Below are 15760 nucleotides of genomic sequence, written 5' to 3'. Positions count from 1 at the left end.
CCACATGTGGCCATGGCCACCACGCTGGAGAGGGCAGACCGCTTTACGGCTCCACCATCCAGTGCGCAGTGCTGTGGCCACTCCAATCCAAAGTGGAGATGGTCAGACCAGATCAAAACCAAAGTCTACGATGGCCACAAGAAGCCCACTCTAAGCCAGGCGTGGTTATTTTAAATCAAGGACTGGGAGATATGTACACAGCATTCGTGAGAAGCTGGAGCAGCTACACGAATACCAGACAGCGGAAGTCAGAGCAGCCCATGTGAGCAGGGATAAGAACATCTCCACAATGATAAAGGGTCCCCGGCTGAGGAAGGCACAGCAAGGCTGGGCATGCAGGCCCTGACGCTACCCCTGGAAGATACACAGAGCAGAAGCTGACAGAACTGAAAGGGGGGGCGGACAAGGTCACAGCACACCAGAGACGTCAGCCCTCCCCGTGTTAACAGAATGAGCAGACAGGAATCGGTGCGGATACCAAGGCTGCAACGACACCAACCTGACCTGGATGGCATTCACAGGACACACCACCCAGCACAACACAGACGCACTCTGGCCAAAGGCAGGTGGGCACGCACCTGGAGACACTGCATTTCAGACCATGAAGCAAGTCTCCATGTACTTATAAGAGTTGAAATCAGACAAAAATATTCTCTGACCACGACAAAATTAAGCTCAAAGTCAGTAACAGAAAGATAGCTGGAAACATCAAAAATTACTTGAAAATTAAACAACACACTTCTAAATAACCATTAGTAAAAGAAGAAATCACAAAGGAAATTTTAAAATATTTTTAACTGAATGAAATGAAAACAGAATATATGCAAATTTATGGAAGTTAGTGATACAGAAGAAATTTTATAGCAATAAACACGTGTATTCAGAAGGTCTCAAGTCTCAACGTCAATGGCCCTAGGAAAGTACACTAACCCCAAAGTAAGGTAAAGGAAGAAAGTCATAAAGATAAGCAGAAATCAATTAAACTGATTTTGGATATAGAAAATTAATGAAATCAAAATCTGGTTCTTTGAAGCAATCAATTAAGATAGACTTACAGTCAGACTGGTCAAGAACAAACCAGAGCTGACACCAATTAGCACTAACACAAGAGTGCTCGCCAATCACACAGGCACTCGAACGACATCAAAGGATTGTCATGAACGACTTCATGCCGATCAATTTGATAACTTAGAGGAAATGAAGAAGTTCCTTGAAAAACCTAAATGATTAAACTTCACTCAAGAACCAGAGAAGAACAGTGTTGCAACATTAAAGAGGCCGTGATTTCGAATCTCCATGATGGCGACACTGGCTCAGATGGCTTCCTTGGTGAATTCTGCCAAATACTTGAGGGAAAAATAATACCAATTCTACACAGTCTCTCAGAAAGCAGAGGAGGAGGAAATTCCCCCCTCAGTAAGACTTACTTTACGGTCATCACTATCAAGCCGGTGTGGTATTGCACCCGGCGGAAAAGGTCAGCACCCCCCGGGGACAGCCACGTGGCCTCAGACGGAGCACCCAGGTAACTCCCTGGGGACAGGACTGTCTTTCCACCCAACGGCACTGACTGATGAGCTGTTCGCTGACCCTCGGTGTGAATGTAACCCAACTCCACGATTAACTCAGCACGGATCAGATCGTAGACTGAAACGTAAAAACTAAAACTATAAAGCTTTAAAAAACAAAAACAGTATTAGGGCCTTGAAGTAGGGAGACTTTTTCAGAAGGACACAAAGAGCAAAATCCATAAAAGAAACCTGCATAGCATCAAAATGTGAAACTTCTGACCTTCAAAAAAGACACAGTTGAGAAAACAAGACAAGCCAGAGCCGGAGGGGAGTGGCTCGTAGTACAGAGACCTGACAGGGGCCCACGTCCAGAGCCCAGAAGGAGCAGAAAGGCCACAGCCCCTAGGGAACGGACGGCGGGTGTGGACACACCAGCAAAGACAAGCAAATGCCAGTGGGCACACGGCAAACTCTCAAGGTCAGGCAAACGCAATGCAGTCCCACTGCACCCCCTCCCCAGAATGGCTAATCTCCAAGTGATGCCAGCACCAAGTGTTGGCAACGCTGCAGAGCAGGTGATTCTGTATACCACACAGGGACTGAAAATGGTTGCAACTTTGGAAAACAGTTTGGCAGCTTCTTAAAAAGACAGGCTTACACTCCGCACATGACCAGCATTTGACTCTTAGGTATTTATCCAATCCCGCTGTTAGGCAGAAAGACAGAAATGAGAGGGATGAAAAGGAGAGAAGGCCCCCAAAAATGACTTAGGGAGTGGATCAGATAGAGCCAGAGAGCCAAAAATGACTTACAGAGTTAATCAGATGAAGCCACAGGGGCCAAGGGTGACTCAGGAAATGTCCAGGGTCCCCCCAGATAAGAAACATCAGAGGCACAGGTACAGCACAGCCCCCGTCCCCATTTCACCACTCAGAACAAGCCTAGGGAGCTGACTGCTGTCAATCAGGGACCTCTCTGCCCTGCCAAAACCACATAAAAGAAGCCTCAGAATGAGCACCAGGGCCTGTCTCACCTTGGGCAGCCCCAATCTGTTACTGTGTGGAGTGCATTAAACTTACTTTGCTTTCTTGTCTCATTATATCTGACTTCCCTGCCATACCGAGCCGAGTTCCTTCCTTCCTAACACACCCAAAAAGTGACAATGTTCGTCCATACAAAGATATTACACAAATGTTTGCATCGCCCTTACTCAGCCAAAAGCTGGCAGCCATGAAACCACCTGCCACGGGCAGAGGCACGAGCTGCTGTGCACCCGCTCCTGAGCAGCAAAACGGGGCACGCCTCAGACACCAGCAAACACAGCCAGTCCTCAGGTGCATGGGGATGGTGAAGGAAGTCTCCCCAGGAAGAGAGCTGATGCAGGCACCCACGTTTGGGAGAGTCCAGAAAGAGAGACCCAACCCAGAGTGGCACAAGGCACATTAGCGGTGGTCCTGGGCAGGTGAAGGGGCACAGGGAGCAGCTGTGGATGCCCTACACCACACTTGATGGCAGGGCGGTTCTGCGACGTGGCGCGCGTCCCAGGTGCATCTCACTGACCGGCACCCTTCCGTGGGCACAGTGTACTGCACACAGATTCACTGCACTAAAGCCGCACCCCCTCCTGGCAGGCCTTCTGGGCAGGGCCGCCCACCCTCCCTCTCTGTACCAGGCTATTCCAGAAACAGCCCTGAAGGAGTGCAGGGAGGGGAGCCCCATTCTCCACCTCCCACTCTCCTAAGGGGAGCAAAGGCCCCCTCAGAGGTTCTTCACACCACCTGAACCACTTCACAGGCACTCGGTAAAATAAAGTCAAACATCAAACACCCGGCAGAGCCTCTGGGGCTTCTCCCTGGCGACCCACCCCCACCCTCTGCTTCTATTGTGAGCAGAGATAATGGGAAGACCCAAAAAGTGACTGCTCCACATCTCGGCCTTACAGCAGCCTGCCTTATCTGCCCGCCGCAGGGAGAGAAATTAAGCCTCCTAATGCGGATCGGCTCCTGGCACGTGGCAAGGCTGTGCTCCACGCCTGCCTCAGGGAGCACCCTGCATGGCACCGTCCAGGCCCCGAGGGCTCTGGGAACCGGTCGCCACCCCCCACCTGCCACCTGGGGCTGGGCTAAGGGCTGGGTCCCACGCAGGTGGAGGCCACGTGACAACACATTACCCAGATGCCAGACAAGCCAGGGAAGGGGGTCTGCTCAGTCCTCCAAGTCGAAGGACCTGGGGCTGCCACCTGGCTGCTACTCTCAGGCTGTGGGGGTCCACCTGGCCAGCTCCCACACCCTCGGGGCCCAGAGCTCCCGGGTGCAGACTGACACAGCAGTGTGCAAGCCCCACATAGTGATTCCCGCGAGAGGCAGGTCTGAGTGCACTCTAAAGTCCAGCTGTGAAGGGCAGGACAGAGCCCTGGGGGACCCTGTGACCTCACTTCACAGGCCAGCCCCACAGCAAAACCCTGGACTTCCCACCTTGGGCCCAGGGAGTGGCTGCTGGAATACATGGAATCCACTGGGGCCTGGCCCTTCCCCCCAGGTGGACCCCTAGTCAGTCTGGCTGAGTACAGACAGAGGTATGGAGCTAACCCCCCAGGAGACACCCCCGTTCTAAACGTCATACACTCCAAGTTCTGAGAGCCACAACTGGTGGGCCTCAAAGGAGAAACCCGGGCATGTGGCTGTGAAAGGCTCACCACACCCAAGCCTACACTGACCAGAGCGAACATCCAGGACTCATTCATTCATTCAGAAGCAGAGTGGCACTATGGCACCGGGGACTGGCATCCTTCTCGAGCAGCAGGAAGCTCAGGGCACCCAGCAGACAGGACAAGAGGAGATGCTGGAGGCGGAGCAGAGCTTGGCCCAAAGCAGGGCCAAGACCTTGGCCCACACTGTGTGCAGGGGAGGAGGGAAGGACCAGGACAGGGCTGGGAGCAAGGAGAGACTGTCCGGCCGCATCTCAGGGGGAGGGCGCACTGCACAGGGACAGGCGCAGGCTGGCCAGGGGAAGGAGGGCACGGCCAGCAGCCTGCAGCCGGGAAAACTGGGAGGGGGACGGGCCCCTGGCCGGGAAAGTGCCCATAGCAGGGTGGCCACCAAGGCTGCTTCGTGATTTAGGAGCTGATCGCGCTGCAACTGGCAACGTCTACCACAGACGAGGTGCAGGCGCCCAAGCCGAACTCCCTACTTCTCCTGAGCAAGCATTTCTCCCAGCCTGAACAGCAGGTCTGCAAAGTGCTCTGGGGAGAATAGCTCTGTGACCAGATCCAAGGCCAGCCGGGACGCAGGGTGTCCCCAGTGAGCAGCAGCAGACAAGAAGGCCGCCAGAGGCCACACCTGGGCCACACTACCAACCCCCCACATGCTCCAGAAGCCACAGAAATGGGAGTCCATGACAGGTCACCATGCAAGGGAGGGCTAACCTTTGCAGGCCCCGTGGAAGAGGGTGGGCCCTCTAAAGCTGTGAAGGCTGACCCCACCCAGCCTGGGAGGAGCGGCTGGCGGGCAGGGCCCAGGGAACCAGGCCCCCTGGGGGGGACTGCTGCAAAGTTCCCAGCCAGAGGGCAGGGCAGGAGGCTGGCAGGGCAGGCACGCATGACAGGCCGGGGTCAGCTGCCAGGCCAGGGTGCAGCACAGCCTGGGAGGCAGACAGCTGTGTGTGGCGGGGTGGGAGGCCCCAGGCCAGGCTGCAGGGGCAGTGCTCCTGACTCAAGGAGGGAGGCCAGCAGACCTTCCTGTCCATTTGGGAAGATCACAGGAGCCAATACGGGAAGCAGAGGCCTGCAGGGCACTGAAGACATGGCACTGCAGAGTCCCATGACCACAGAGGCCCTGTGGCCCCCACACCCCACTTCAGAGCAGAAGGCCCTCAGCCTTAGAGACCCCAGAACTCCATAACCCCGGCCCAGGCAGGGCATGCACCTTCCGGACACCAGATGCCACTAAGACATGAGCAGTGGTGCCCAGACCACGGCCTGTCATCGACATCACCACAGTGTAGGGCTGGCAGCAAAGAAAAGACACAGAGCCTGTTCTGGCTGCTGGTCAAACATGGTATGGCTTCTGTTTTTTCACGTTCTTTATTCTGTGGCCCTATTTCAAAAACTAGGGAAGGAATTAGAAGTGCCCAGGTGCCCCAGGCTAATGCCCCCTGGGAGGGTCACACGCCGCCCTGCTCCCTTTCCTGTCTAACTCTGAGCACTCAGATTCGGCAGTAACCCACGCCTGCCCTGCGGTTGGCATCCCCAGCACTCTGCTGCTCCCAGGCACAGGGCCCTGCACGGAGGAGGGCTCAACTGACACAGAACACTGAGGGCAGTGACCCCCTGTACCCCACGCCTGTCCGGGGTGTCTACGCGAACAGTCGAGACACCGGTCCCCTGACAAGGCAGGAGCAGAGGCGTTCCCATTGGTGAACAGAACAGGCCAGTCATGGAGGGCATGGGTGGGACTCAGGAAGAGCCGGCAGTGGATAAGCTGCGGGCTGGGCAGAGCAGCGGGGCACCAGCTCCTTGGCCTGGGGGCCTGAGCCTACTGGTGTGTCCCTGGGCCCTAGTTCAGGACAGAGGCCCAGGGGCCCAGGGGCCTGGGACATGAGGCTGGACAGAAGGCAGAGAGAAGTGCGCCAGCCCCCTGGGCAAACGGCGCCCCCTGGTGGTGCCACATCTGCTGGCACCCAGCCCTCCCATAGGCCCGACACGGCCACCCACACACTCAGCCCCCAGCCTGTGAGGAGGCTCAAGGGCTGCTCCACAAGGAAGCAGAGGTCCAGGGGCCCGGGGCCCAGGCAGCAGCCCTCAGCATCACTCCCACCTCCTCACCACACTGCCTGCCCCACTGGGTACCTGTCCTCATCTCACATACAAAAAGGGGGGGCCCTGGGCTCAATGTGGGCTTCTACCTCCTGCACAAGGGCTGTGGGAGAGGAGCCCAGTCCCAACATCCCAGAAGAGAGGCTGTCCCAGCAGGGACACAAGGGGAACAGCCAGCCCTGAACAACCTCCTGCCCAAGGGTGGCCTGTCTGGTCTGGGGCTGCACTCCTGCCCCTTCTCTAGGACACTGGGAAGGGAGGCCACATCATGCACCCCAGACACCCTGCCAGGCCTGCCCTCCGTCAGGAACACATGCCCAGCACTGCCAGCACTTTGCACACACCGCTCAGCACAAGACCAATGCTGGCCGGTATCTTGAGGGAAGGAGTGGGCACCTGCCACAGCCCCTGCGCAGGCCAGTCCCATGAGGTGTGGCCTTCTGGCAGCTTCCATGATGGAACAGAGGCCTGACACACATGCAGCGGGGATCCAGCATGGGGACGGCACCCCACTCCTGCAGCTGCTGCTGTAATGGCCCCACATGGGCAGCCCATGGTCCTGCTACCATGGGGGCACACGTGTCTGCACCACACACCTGTCTGGGGTCCACTGCACTCCAAGCCCCCAGATGTCCTGCTCGCCCTGACCTCCGTTGATCTCTCTGAGCTGCTGTCTGACTGGGGCCTTCTTGGGGAACTCAAGCCCCTCAGAACGACACTCCCCAGAAAACAGCCCAGCCAGGGAGGTGCCATACCACGGGCTGCCCCCCAAGGCTTCCATCCACCAATGCTGCCACTCAGAGAAGCCCAGCCAGTGTTGAGACTCCAGCAATACAGCCGGGCATCCCCTGCCATGGCTATGCCACTGGATCATAGAACCAGCTCAGAAAGTCAGCAGGAGCCCTTCCTGTGATGGACAGGACAGGGGAGTCAGCTCACACAGACAATGCAGGGGAAGAGCTGTTTCGGTTGTGTGCGTGCCCCGGGGAGCCCCGGAAAATGTGTTTCTTACTATAGCTCATGGTCCAAAAGTGGAAGCAAATGCCCCTGAAGGAAAGCTGCCTGTCCCCTCTGCGGTATGCCAGGTCCCCACCCCAAGGGGCTGAGGCGATGCAGGAGGCCCAGGGCACAGCACAGGGCGAGTGTTTATGCTGGCACAGCAGATTAGCCATCACAGTGCCAGGCCCTGGGGAGGGAGCAGCGGCCTCCTACAGGGGGCACCCCACAGGCCCAGGAGTCCCTGCCCTCTTGCCACCAGGGCGACCTGGCCGAGGCCCTTGGAGGACAAGGCCTGGCAGGAGAAGGTCTTGGCCACCACCTGCTCTGAGGGGCTCCTGGCCGAGGCCCTTGGAGGACAAGGCCTGGCAGGAGAAGGTCTTGGCCACCACCTGCTCCATGGGTATGAGGGCCAGGGCCTGGGGCTTGCCAGAGCCCGGACCATGGGCCAGCCTGTGGAGGTCGCCCAGCTTGCACCGCACAACGGCACGCAGGTCCCGCCACTTGTGCTTCAGGTCCACAAGGTCACAATGGCAGTAGCCCAGAGAGTTCACGGCCTGCAGGATGCAGCTCCACACACGGTACCTGCGGGTGGGCTCTGCCTTCAGCAGCCCCGGGCCAAACAGAAGCTGGTGGTGCTTGCTGACCTTGCTCACCAGCAGCTCCGTCTCCTGTGGGCAGAAGTTGGGCTTCCTCTTCTTGGCCTGGGTGGCACTGCGCCCCACCACCCGGCCACAGACCCCAGCAGCCAAATCCCTTCTTGGGCTGGTTGCGGTTGGCAAGGTGGGCTCCGGAGTCCCACCTCTTTCAGGGGCAGCCTCTAGCCCTGGAAAGGCACCAGAAGGCAGGTGTTAAAGGCCCAGGGCCAGTGGAGGCGGCAGCTGCAGCGGCTGCTCCTGGGATGCCTCTTCTTTGGCTTCCACTTCGGGGTGCTGCTCCGGGTCACCGCCCCCTCCCTGCCAGGCGTCCAGAGACCGGGTCGGAGTCCTGGCTCCACTGTGCTACCTGGGGGGGCGCCATCCGGCAAGGCACCGCACCTCCAGGCCACACCGCCATCTCCAAAAAGAGTCACTTCTGGCCCCACCTCCTGCCCGCAGCCCTTGTTAGGGGCAAAGGAGTGAGACAGGTGGCCATCTCCCGTCCTCAGGAGGAAGGCACTCGAGCTGGGGCCGGCCACTCCTAGGACATCCCCTGCCTGGGGACAGCCTTCACCACTGACGGGCCCTGCTGCCCTGGCTCACACCAGCCCTCCTGCCCAGCTGAGAGCCCCAGCCTTGGTGACCCCTCAGAAGCGAGCTGGGGGCGGGCCGGGAGGCAGGAGGGTGGTGGACGGTGGCCCTCTGGGCCCCACAGCCTTCCACTCAGCAAATAGGGTCCCTGGGCAGGGCCAGCCAGTAGTGCCAAGGTCTCCAGGCCCATGTTGATCTGGGAGCTTCGTCACCAGCCAGCCTGTGTCTCCTGGGGACAGGGGACTATCCATAAGGGCAGAGACGGTGGCTCCCCATCTGCTTCAGGTTCCCAGGCAGGGACAGAGCCCCAACACTGAGTTCCTGAGGGCAGAGGGACCTCTGAGCCTCGCAGGGCCACTCAGAGAGCAGCAGCATTGCTACATCCCTGCAGGTCCCTACATCCCAGAGGCCCACCTCTGCAGAGGCCCCAGGGGCGTACACCACAGTCTGCCCCCGCCCAGCCCTCCCTGCAAGGAGAAGCCAGGCTGTGAGCTGGTCCTGCCCCGGGACACACTGCCTTCACCCAGGCCCTCGGGCAGGCTTTGTCCCTGGAGCCCACGGGCCCCCACAGCCCCGGGCACCACCTGCCCTGGCGCAGCTCCCCACCCCACCCCATCATCCATCCCAGGAGGAGGGAAAGGTCAAAGCGGGGAGGCTGCAGACCAGCTGAGCCCCTGCTCCAGCCCCTCAGTGCCACACTGCCCAGGCGCTCCCCGCCCCTGCCTTCCGGCCTCTGCACTCTGCTCCTGCCTGCTGACCCCCCTCCTCAGTGCTCCACACCTGGGTGCGGCCTTCCCCGGGACCCCCCAGACCCAGCACCCAAGCGGAAGTACCTCGCCTCCTGGCCCTCAGGCCTCTGGGCATGCTCGCTGGGCCCAGGTCACCTTCCCCGTCCTGGCCCACACTGGGGTCCTGAGGGCTGCTCTCTGGCAACGGGCAGGGGAAGTGGTGGATTCCATACTCAGTCCAACATTTAGCACACTCTACAGACAGCAAGCGACAGTCACAGTTACACCCAGCCTGCCCGCAGAGCAGCCCCCATGCAGGAAAGCACATACCCTGGGCCCTCCAAACATCCACGCTGAGATGCTCCACTCAAGCCCACCTCCTCCAGGAAGTCCTCCCTGACTGCCTGAGTTCTCCCACCTGGTCACCCCCTGGGGGAGGTAGAGGTCTCAAAAGGCCATCTTGTCCATCCTCCTGCCTCCAAGCATACCACCCAAAGCACACTCTTTCTTCCACTCCAGGCTGGGGGAGGGATGGAGAAGGGTGGACAGAGCGGCAGGCTGGCTTACTTGGGGATGGAGGTTTCTTTCCAAGCCACAGAGAACTGCTTGTAAAGTGGTTTTCCAAGTCAGAATAAGAGAACTCTCCGTGGGGTCTGGGGGGGCAGATGCAACCCCAGGCAGTCACAGCACATGAGAGAGGGGCCTGGGATGGGACTGGCATCCGCGGGTCTGAGGGTCTGGCTGTGAGCTCTGGGACAGGACCCATCTCCCAAGAGGGCAGGCAGATCAGTCGTTTTCCCTCTTCCTGAAGGCCTTGGTGGGGAGCCTGCAGGAAGGGTCTCCTCCCCAGACGCTGTGCCAGGCACCCCTGTGGGCAGAAGCTCCCTGGGCCCATAAACCCCAGTCCCAGCTTCTGTTGCCCAGACAACAGTGTGCAAAGAGGAGACACAGCTGTCCACATACCCAGGGGCAGTGGTTACCACCTGCTCAGGCTCCCAGAGCCGCCCCTGCAGGCCTGGCCGGCAGCCTGTGTTGCTGCCCGATGGCCTCGCTGCGCTGGCGTCTGGGCACGAGCAGTCCAGGCCCTGCCCACCTCCCCTGGTTACCCCACACGGTCCTCAGACACCTGTGGGGAGGCCAGGCTGGTCAGCCTCCTGAATCACGTGACCCTGAACTTTGGGTGGGGGGTGGGGACAACGATTGCTTGTTTCTGATTATTACAATAATATACACAGTTACAGGAAAAATTCAAATGCAGACAATTACAAGAAAACAATAAAGATCACGTGCAGCTGCGGCATGCAGAGGTAAATGCTGTTAGCAGGTACAGTGAGGGTCTGCACACCAGAGACTGTGGGCAGGCGCTGATATTTCATTCACCACATCCGCCATCACATATCCCCGTGGACGGAGGCATCCCACATTCAGGCGGGACCCTGACGACTGCATCTCATCCATCACGGACAGAACTCCCTCCGCTGGGTCCCAGGCTTGGGAGCGACGGCCATTCTGCATTTTCACCTAAACCACACTGCAGCCGACAGTTCTGCCCACCTCTGCCCTTTTCCTGACAGTCCAGAAGAACATGGCTGGCCACATGGGGGTGTGGGTTTGGGGGGCAGGAGGGTGTAGCCTGGCAGCAGTGGGCAGTTACTTCACATGCATCTCTGGACGGCAGTGAGACCGAACGCATCCCACAGGCTGTGAGCCATCCACGTGTCTTCTCACCACAGAGCAGGCCCATCTGTACGCAGACCTGGGGATTTCTTCCTAACACGTGAGCTCTGTACATGTTAATAATCTGCCAGCTGGGTTTTGCTGCCTTTGTGACAGGATTTTACCAAGAGGGGAGCACCCTACACTCCTCATAACCTATGGGGGGGCTTGGTACCTCACGCAGCCATTCCTGCAGTCGGGTCCGCCTGCCCGGCGCCCTGCCCAAGAGGCCCTGCCCCTGCCTCCAGGGAGCCTCCCCAGATCACCCCCAAGAGGAGGCTGAGAAGCCAGGACCACACAGCACCCCAGAGGCGGCCCTGTGTCAACGAGTGTCAGCAAATCAGGATGACGCACACTGCCTTCTGATGGCACAATTACATGGAAACCATTTTTAAAGGCAACTAGATGTTTGGAAATGAGGAGCTATAATTCCAAATAAATCCTGGGTCATAATGAAAATAAGAAACTGTTTAAACTAAACATCAATAAAAAATACTATATATTTTTAAACATATGATATTCATATTCAGCCAAAGCAGTAATTATTTGGACATTTATAATCTTAGATGCTTTTATTAGAAAAGAAAAAAACTGGACATGAATGCGGTAAATATCCAACTGAGGAGTCAAAAACGAAACAAAGAAAAGAAGAAAATAAAATTAGGAGCAGAAGTCAATCAAATGAAAACAAGCATATAATGGGATCAAGAAAGTCAAAAGTTAGTTCTTTGGGAGTCTTAGAAAACTGCTAAGTCTGTCAATATTAATTATAAGAAGGAAACAGGGAAGGTACAATAAACACTATTAGGAAGAAACGTGATTCAGACACCATGAGCTCATGAAACCCTGGAGGTGAGCACAGTTCACTCATTCCCTCTTCACCATGACCAGCGGGAAGCTCTACCCTCCATGGGGTCCCAGGCGCCAGCACAGCTCCCCGCAGCCGCAGCCAAGTAGGTGGGGAAGGAGCCAGCGGGGTGCTCCAGGGGCCGCCCTTACCCGCACACTGTGGCTGCCCCAGTGTTACGCTGACAAGGGGCTCCTACTCTGTGTGATTTCATTTCAATAAATTGGAACATTTAGATGAAGCAGATACATATCCAGGAAAATACAATTTAACAAAACTAACCCAAGAAGAAATAGAGAGCATGGATAGTTTTTGCAACTGGAGAAATTAACCAGTAGTCACAAAACACTCTCTCCAGGAAAACCCCAGGCCCAGAGAACTCGTCAGCAAAATCCTGAACACATTTAAGAACACAAGCCCTAGGCCTCCAAAAACTCACACACAACACAGGCACCGTTTCCGCCCAAACTGTGCAGAGGCTCTGGTCGGCTCAGGAGAGCAGGGAAGGGAAGGGGAGGGTGAGAGCATTGGAAAAGAGGAAAAAACCACTAATTCCAAATGATACCAACGGTACCGTCTAAACAGAAGGCTAACTTCAGGTTCTGCAGACAAGCAATTACAAGTAGTAAGAGTTTAACAAAATGGGCGGACATAAAGGCAGTGAACCAAGCCAGTGACACCGGACAGGAAAAGCAATTCTTCAGGAAATGAACTTGAAGGGACAAAATGGAAAAGGTAGAGGAGACCCTGGAGGTGAGAAAAGATGAGAGGGCATCAGTGGGCTGCCATGCGAGGCACCGGGACACACGGGCCGCTGATGGGCAGGGTGCCATGGCCACCCTGTGTGTTCCAGGGGAACTCTTGTCATGCAGAAAGTATGATGAGCATCACACATGTACTCGCTTTTTTAAGACACACGCTGGAATATTAACAGACAACATGTGCACCTGCCTGGGATTTAGTGCAGAATGACCCGGGGCTATGGGGGTCCCAATGGCACTACGAGGCTCCACCAGCCTCCACTGCCAGGGGAAGCTGAGCACAAGCAGGCGTGCAGTGCACTCATCACCAGAATGGATCTACTTGTCTGTGTCTGACATTTTTCATATTCAGGAAGAGGAGACATTGAAAAATTAAAATCTCTAGACTTTGCTTCTTAAGAAAGCCAACTGCGTGTACAAACGGCCGCAGCAAAGGCTGGGAACATGTAACATTCAGAACAGTACCATTTAGGATGGCAGCAAAAAATGTTTTTATTTTGCTAAAGCAAATTCAATAAAAGATACGGAAGATCTTTATGGAGCAAATTATAAAAGTTTATTGAAAGCTATTTTAAAAGACGAGTAAATAGGACACACATATGAGTGGACTAGGTGGCTGAGAATGAGGAAGATGCCAGCTCTCACCACGTTAATACAGTGGCTACCAAGCACTGCCCACCAAAACTCCAAGTATGACCAGGGGTTCTAAAACTTGTGACCCACAACAAAGGGCCAAAAATACCTAGGACATTTCTGAAGAAAAACAAGTAGAGCAACTTGCCCTCAAAAACATCAAAAATTACAGTAACTGCTACGGAAATTAAGATGGGATTTTGCCCAGAAATAGAAAAATTGACTCAGGGGACCTATATGGAAACCTCTCCCAGGGAGCCCAAGCTGCCGGTCATAGGAGAGGAATCCGCAGACAACCTGTTACTCAAACAGAGAGGAAGGCAGCACAGTGCCCCCTCCCCACCCCACCCCGCACCGTAAACAAGACTCAGCTCCAGCGAGGGAAAGGCTTAGCCATAAAAACAAATCCTACAAGCTTTGGAGGAAAGTAAAGACAGCATCGTTACCATCTTGGGACAGAATTTACCACACTAAACAGAAAAGTGCAAACCATGAGTCATAATGACAAGCGTATCACGGAGGAGCTTCTGTTCGTCAGCAGGCGCCCGAAGGGCAAGGAGACCTCACAGCACATCCGACCAGATTCAGTCCCAAAGCACACGAGGAAACAGTGAGAACAGGACAACCCTGGGAGAAAAGTGAACAGAGTTGACCCCGGGAGAGGCCAAGCACAGGGTGAACACAAGTCGATGGGGCCCATCGGTGAGCAGGGCGACCGCATTAGAACCAGAGGACACCACCCCACACGCTTGGAGGCGGCCCCTGTGGGGTGTGGAGCTGGCCAGGCCGGGCACAGAGGGCGTGCGCCTGCAGAAGCATGGTTGGCACGCCACCAGCAATCAACGCCCAGCACCCAACACAGGCGAGGCACAAAACTGAACGCCACCGCCAGGACCAAGGAAAGGGACAGCTTTGCGCCACATCAGGGCCTCAGGAGCAAGGCTGACAAAGCAAGCAGACAGTGGAATGCAACTGTCGGCTCTACTGCACACAGCCCAGCCCGGCGTACGCAGTAAGGTGCTTCTCTGTGTAGGCCAGGAGCACACCAAGAAGAGGAGCAGAGGCTCAGGGACCCCAAATCCCATCCCCTTCCCCCTCCCAGACAGCTGCTCATGGAGGCTGTCCTGATCCAGGTGCTGGGACCAGAGGTGGGGAGCAGAGACAGGCAAGGCCAGCAGACAGCACACTCAGAGGCCACGGAGGGCCCTCATGGTTGGGCGTGGGGCCAGCCTGAGGGCTTATGCAGCTCAGTGGACAGGGCAGGGGGGCTCTGCACTCAGAAAAATCTGGAGGGGGTGTCGCTCTGCCCTGTAGCAGCTGCGTGGCCCTGGGGAGTCAGGCATCGCCCTGGACCTGTTTTGGCCTCTGTACACTACAAGAAGTAACACCTGCTCAACACTCATTAGGAAGGCCAGACCAGACTACGTGCCTGCTGGGCCGTTCACCCAGCACCTGACCACCCCCAGCCCCACTCGGGGCACCTGCAGCACACCAGCTCAGTGTGGGGTGGCAGCAGACGTGCAGGTCCGCTCCCGGCAGGCACCCTCTCCTGGTGCCGACTCAGCCCAACACCCACAGCCCTGGTCACAGGCAGTGTTGGTCAAAGGCACAGAGCCTGCCACCAACACGACACAGCAGAGACCTGCCCCCTGCCACCCCCCACCTCCCCAGCCCACACTGCCACACACTCATTACCTACGGCTGACAGCCTTGTCTGGAGGGTCCCCCAAAAGGGCCATGGCTCCCCAAGCCACTGCTGCCAGCAACGGATCCATAGGACATCTTCTTGGAAGGTCACCTTCCCACGGAGCTGGAGGAAACACAAAACCAGGGCAGAAGAGGGAGAGAAGGGCTGGCACGCAGACTCGGGGGCGCACGGGACCCTGTGCACCCAGCCCACCAGCCAGCCTGGCTCCGCTGGGTCCTCACTCCGGGCAAACTCAAGCCTGGATCCCAGACCAGCCGGCTCCTCCCAGCCCTGGGCGGCAGCCCCACTGAGCCCCTTCCGAGCATCCTCTTCCCCAGAGTCCGAGTGTGGGGACATTAGGAACAACTGTGCCCCACAGCAACCCTCTCAAGACCATGGCAGTGCCAACCGGAGCCCCAGCTCCCCTTGCTCTCCCCCTGAGCAAGCCCACCCCCCTCCTGGCTTCTGAGACGGTTGGACCCCCGTGGGGGTCAGCACCCACCCACCAAAGGAGCCGAGCAACGTGCCCGGCAGAGAACCCCTGGGGCTTATGCCATGTGTGCAGTCTCAGCCCCCAGCTCGGTCCCCACAAGCCACACAGGACGGAGGAGGGCTGGAGGCAGGCTGCCTGACACTGAGCCTGCCTTGACCACTGCTACCTGGGCGGCAGGGCTGGGCCACCAGCTTCTCTGGGCCTCAGTCACCTCATCTATAAAATGAGGGCAAGGAAGAGAAGTCCCTCCTAGCCTGTTGCCAAAAGGAAGCAGATACACTCAGAGCAGGGGGGGCAAACAGCAGGCACTCAGAACAGATGGCCTGTGGCATCCGCACATCCCCGG

The 15760-nt window shown here is 57.1% G+C and overlaps 1 protein-coding gene across 1 annotated transcript in view; it reads right to left on the bottom strand.

The window, feature by feature from the left end:
- Nucleotides 1-15760, bottom strand: part of LOC108390238 (t-SNARE domain-containing protein 1) — an 86434-nt gene that overhangs the window by 56876 nt on the left and 13798 nt on the right. Inside the window, 4 exon segments of the mRNA XM_073230239.1 lie at nucleotides 7643-8146; nucleotides 9383-9532; nucleotides 9565-9569; nucleotides 14934-15044. Coding sequence (XP_073086340.1) covers nucleotides 7643-8146; nucleotides 9383-9532; nucleotides 9565-9569; nucleotides 14934-15016 — 742 coding nt within the window. The 5' untranslated portion in view covers nucleotides 15017-15044.

The sequence above is a fragment of the Manis javanica genome, chromosome 2 (genome assembly GCF_040802235.1).
Source record: "Manis javanica isolate MJ-LG chromosome 2, MJ_LKY, whole genome shotgun sequence".
NCBI classification, from domain to species: Eukaryota; Metazoa; Chordata; class Mammalia; order Pholidota; family Manidae; genus Manis; species Manis javanica.
Note: the sequence above shows the minus strand (reverse complement) of the source record. Positions and strands in the feature narration are given on the sequence as shown.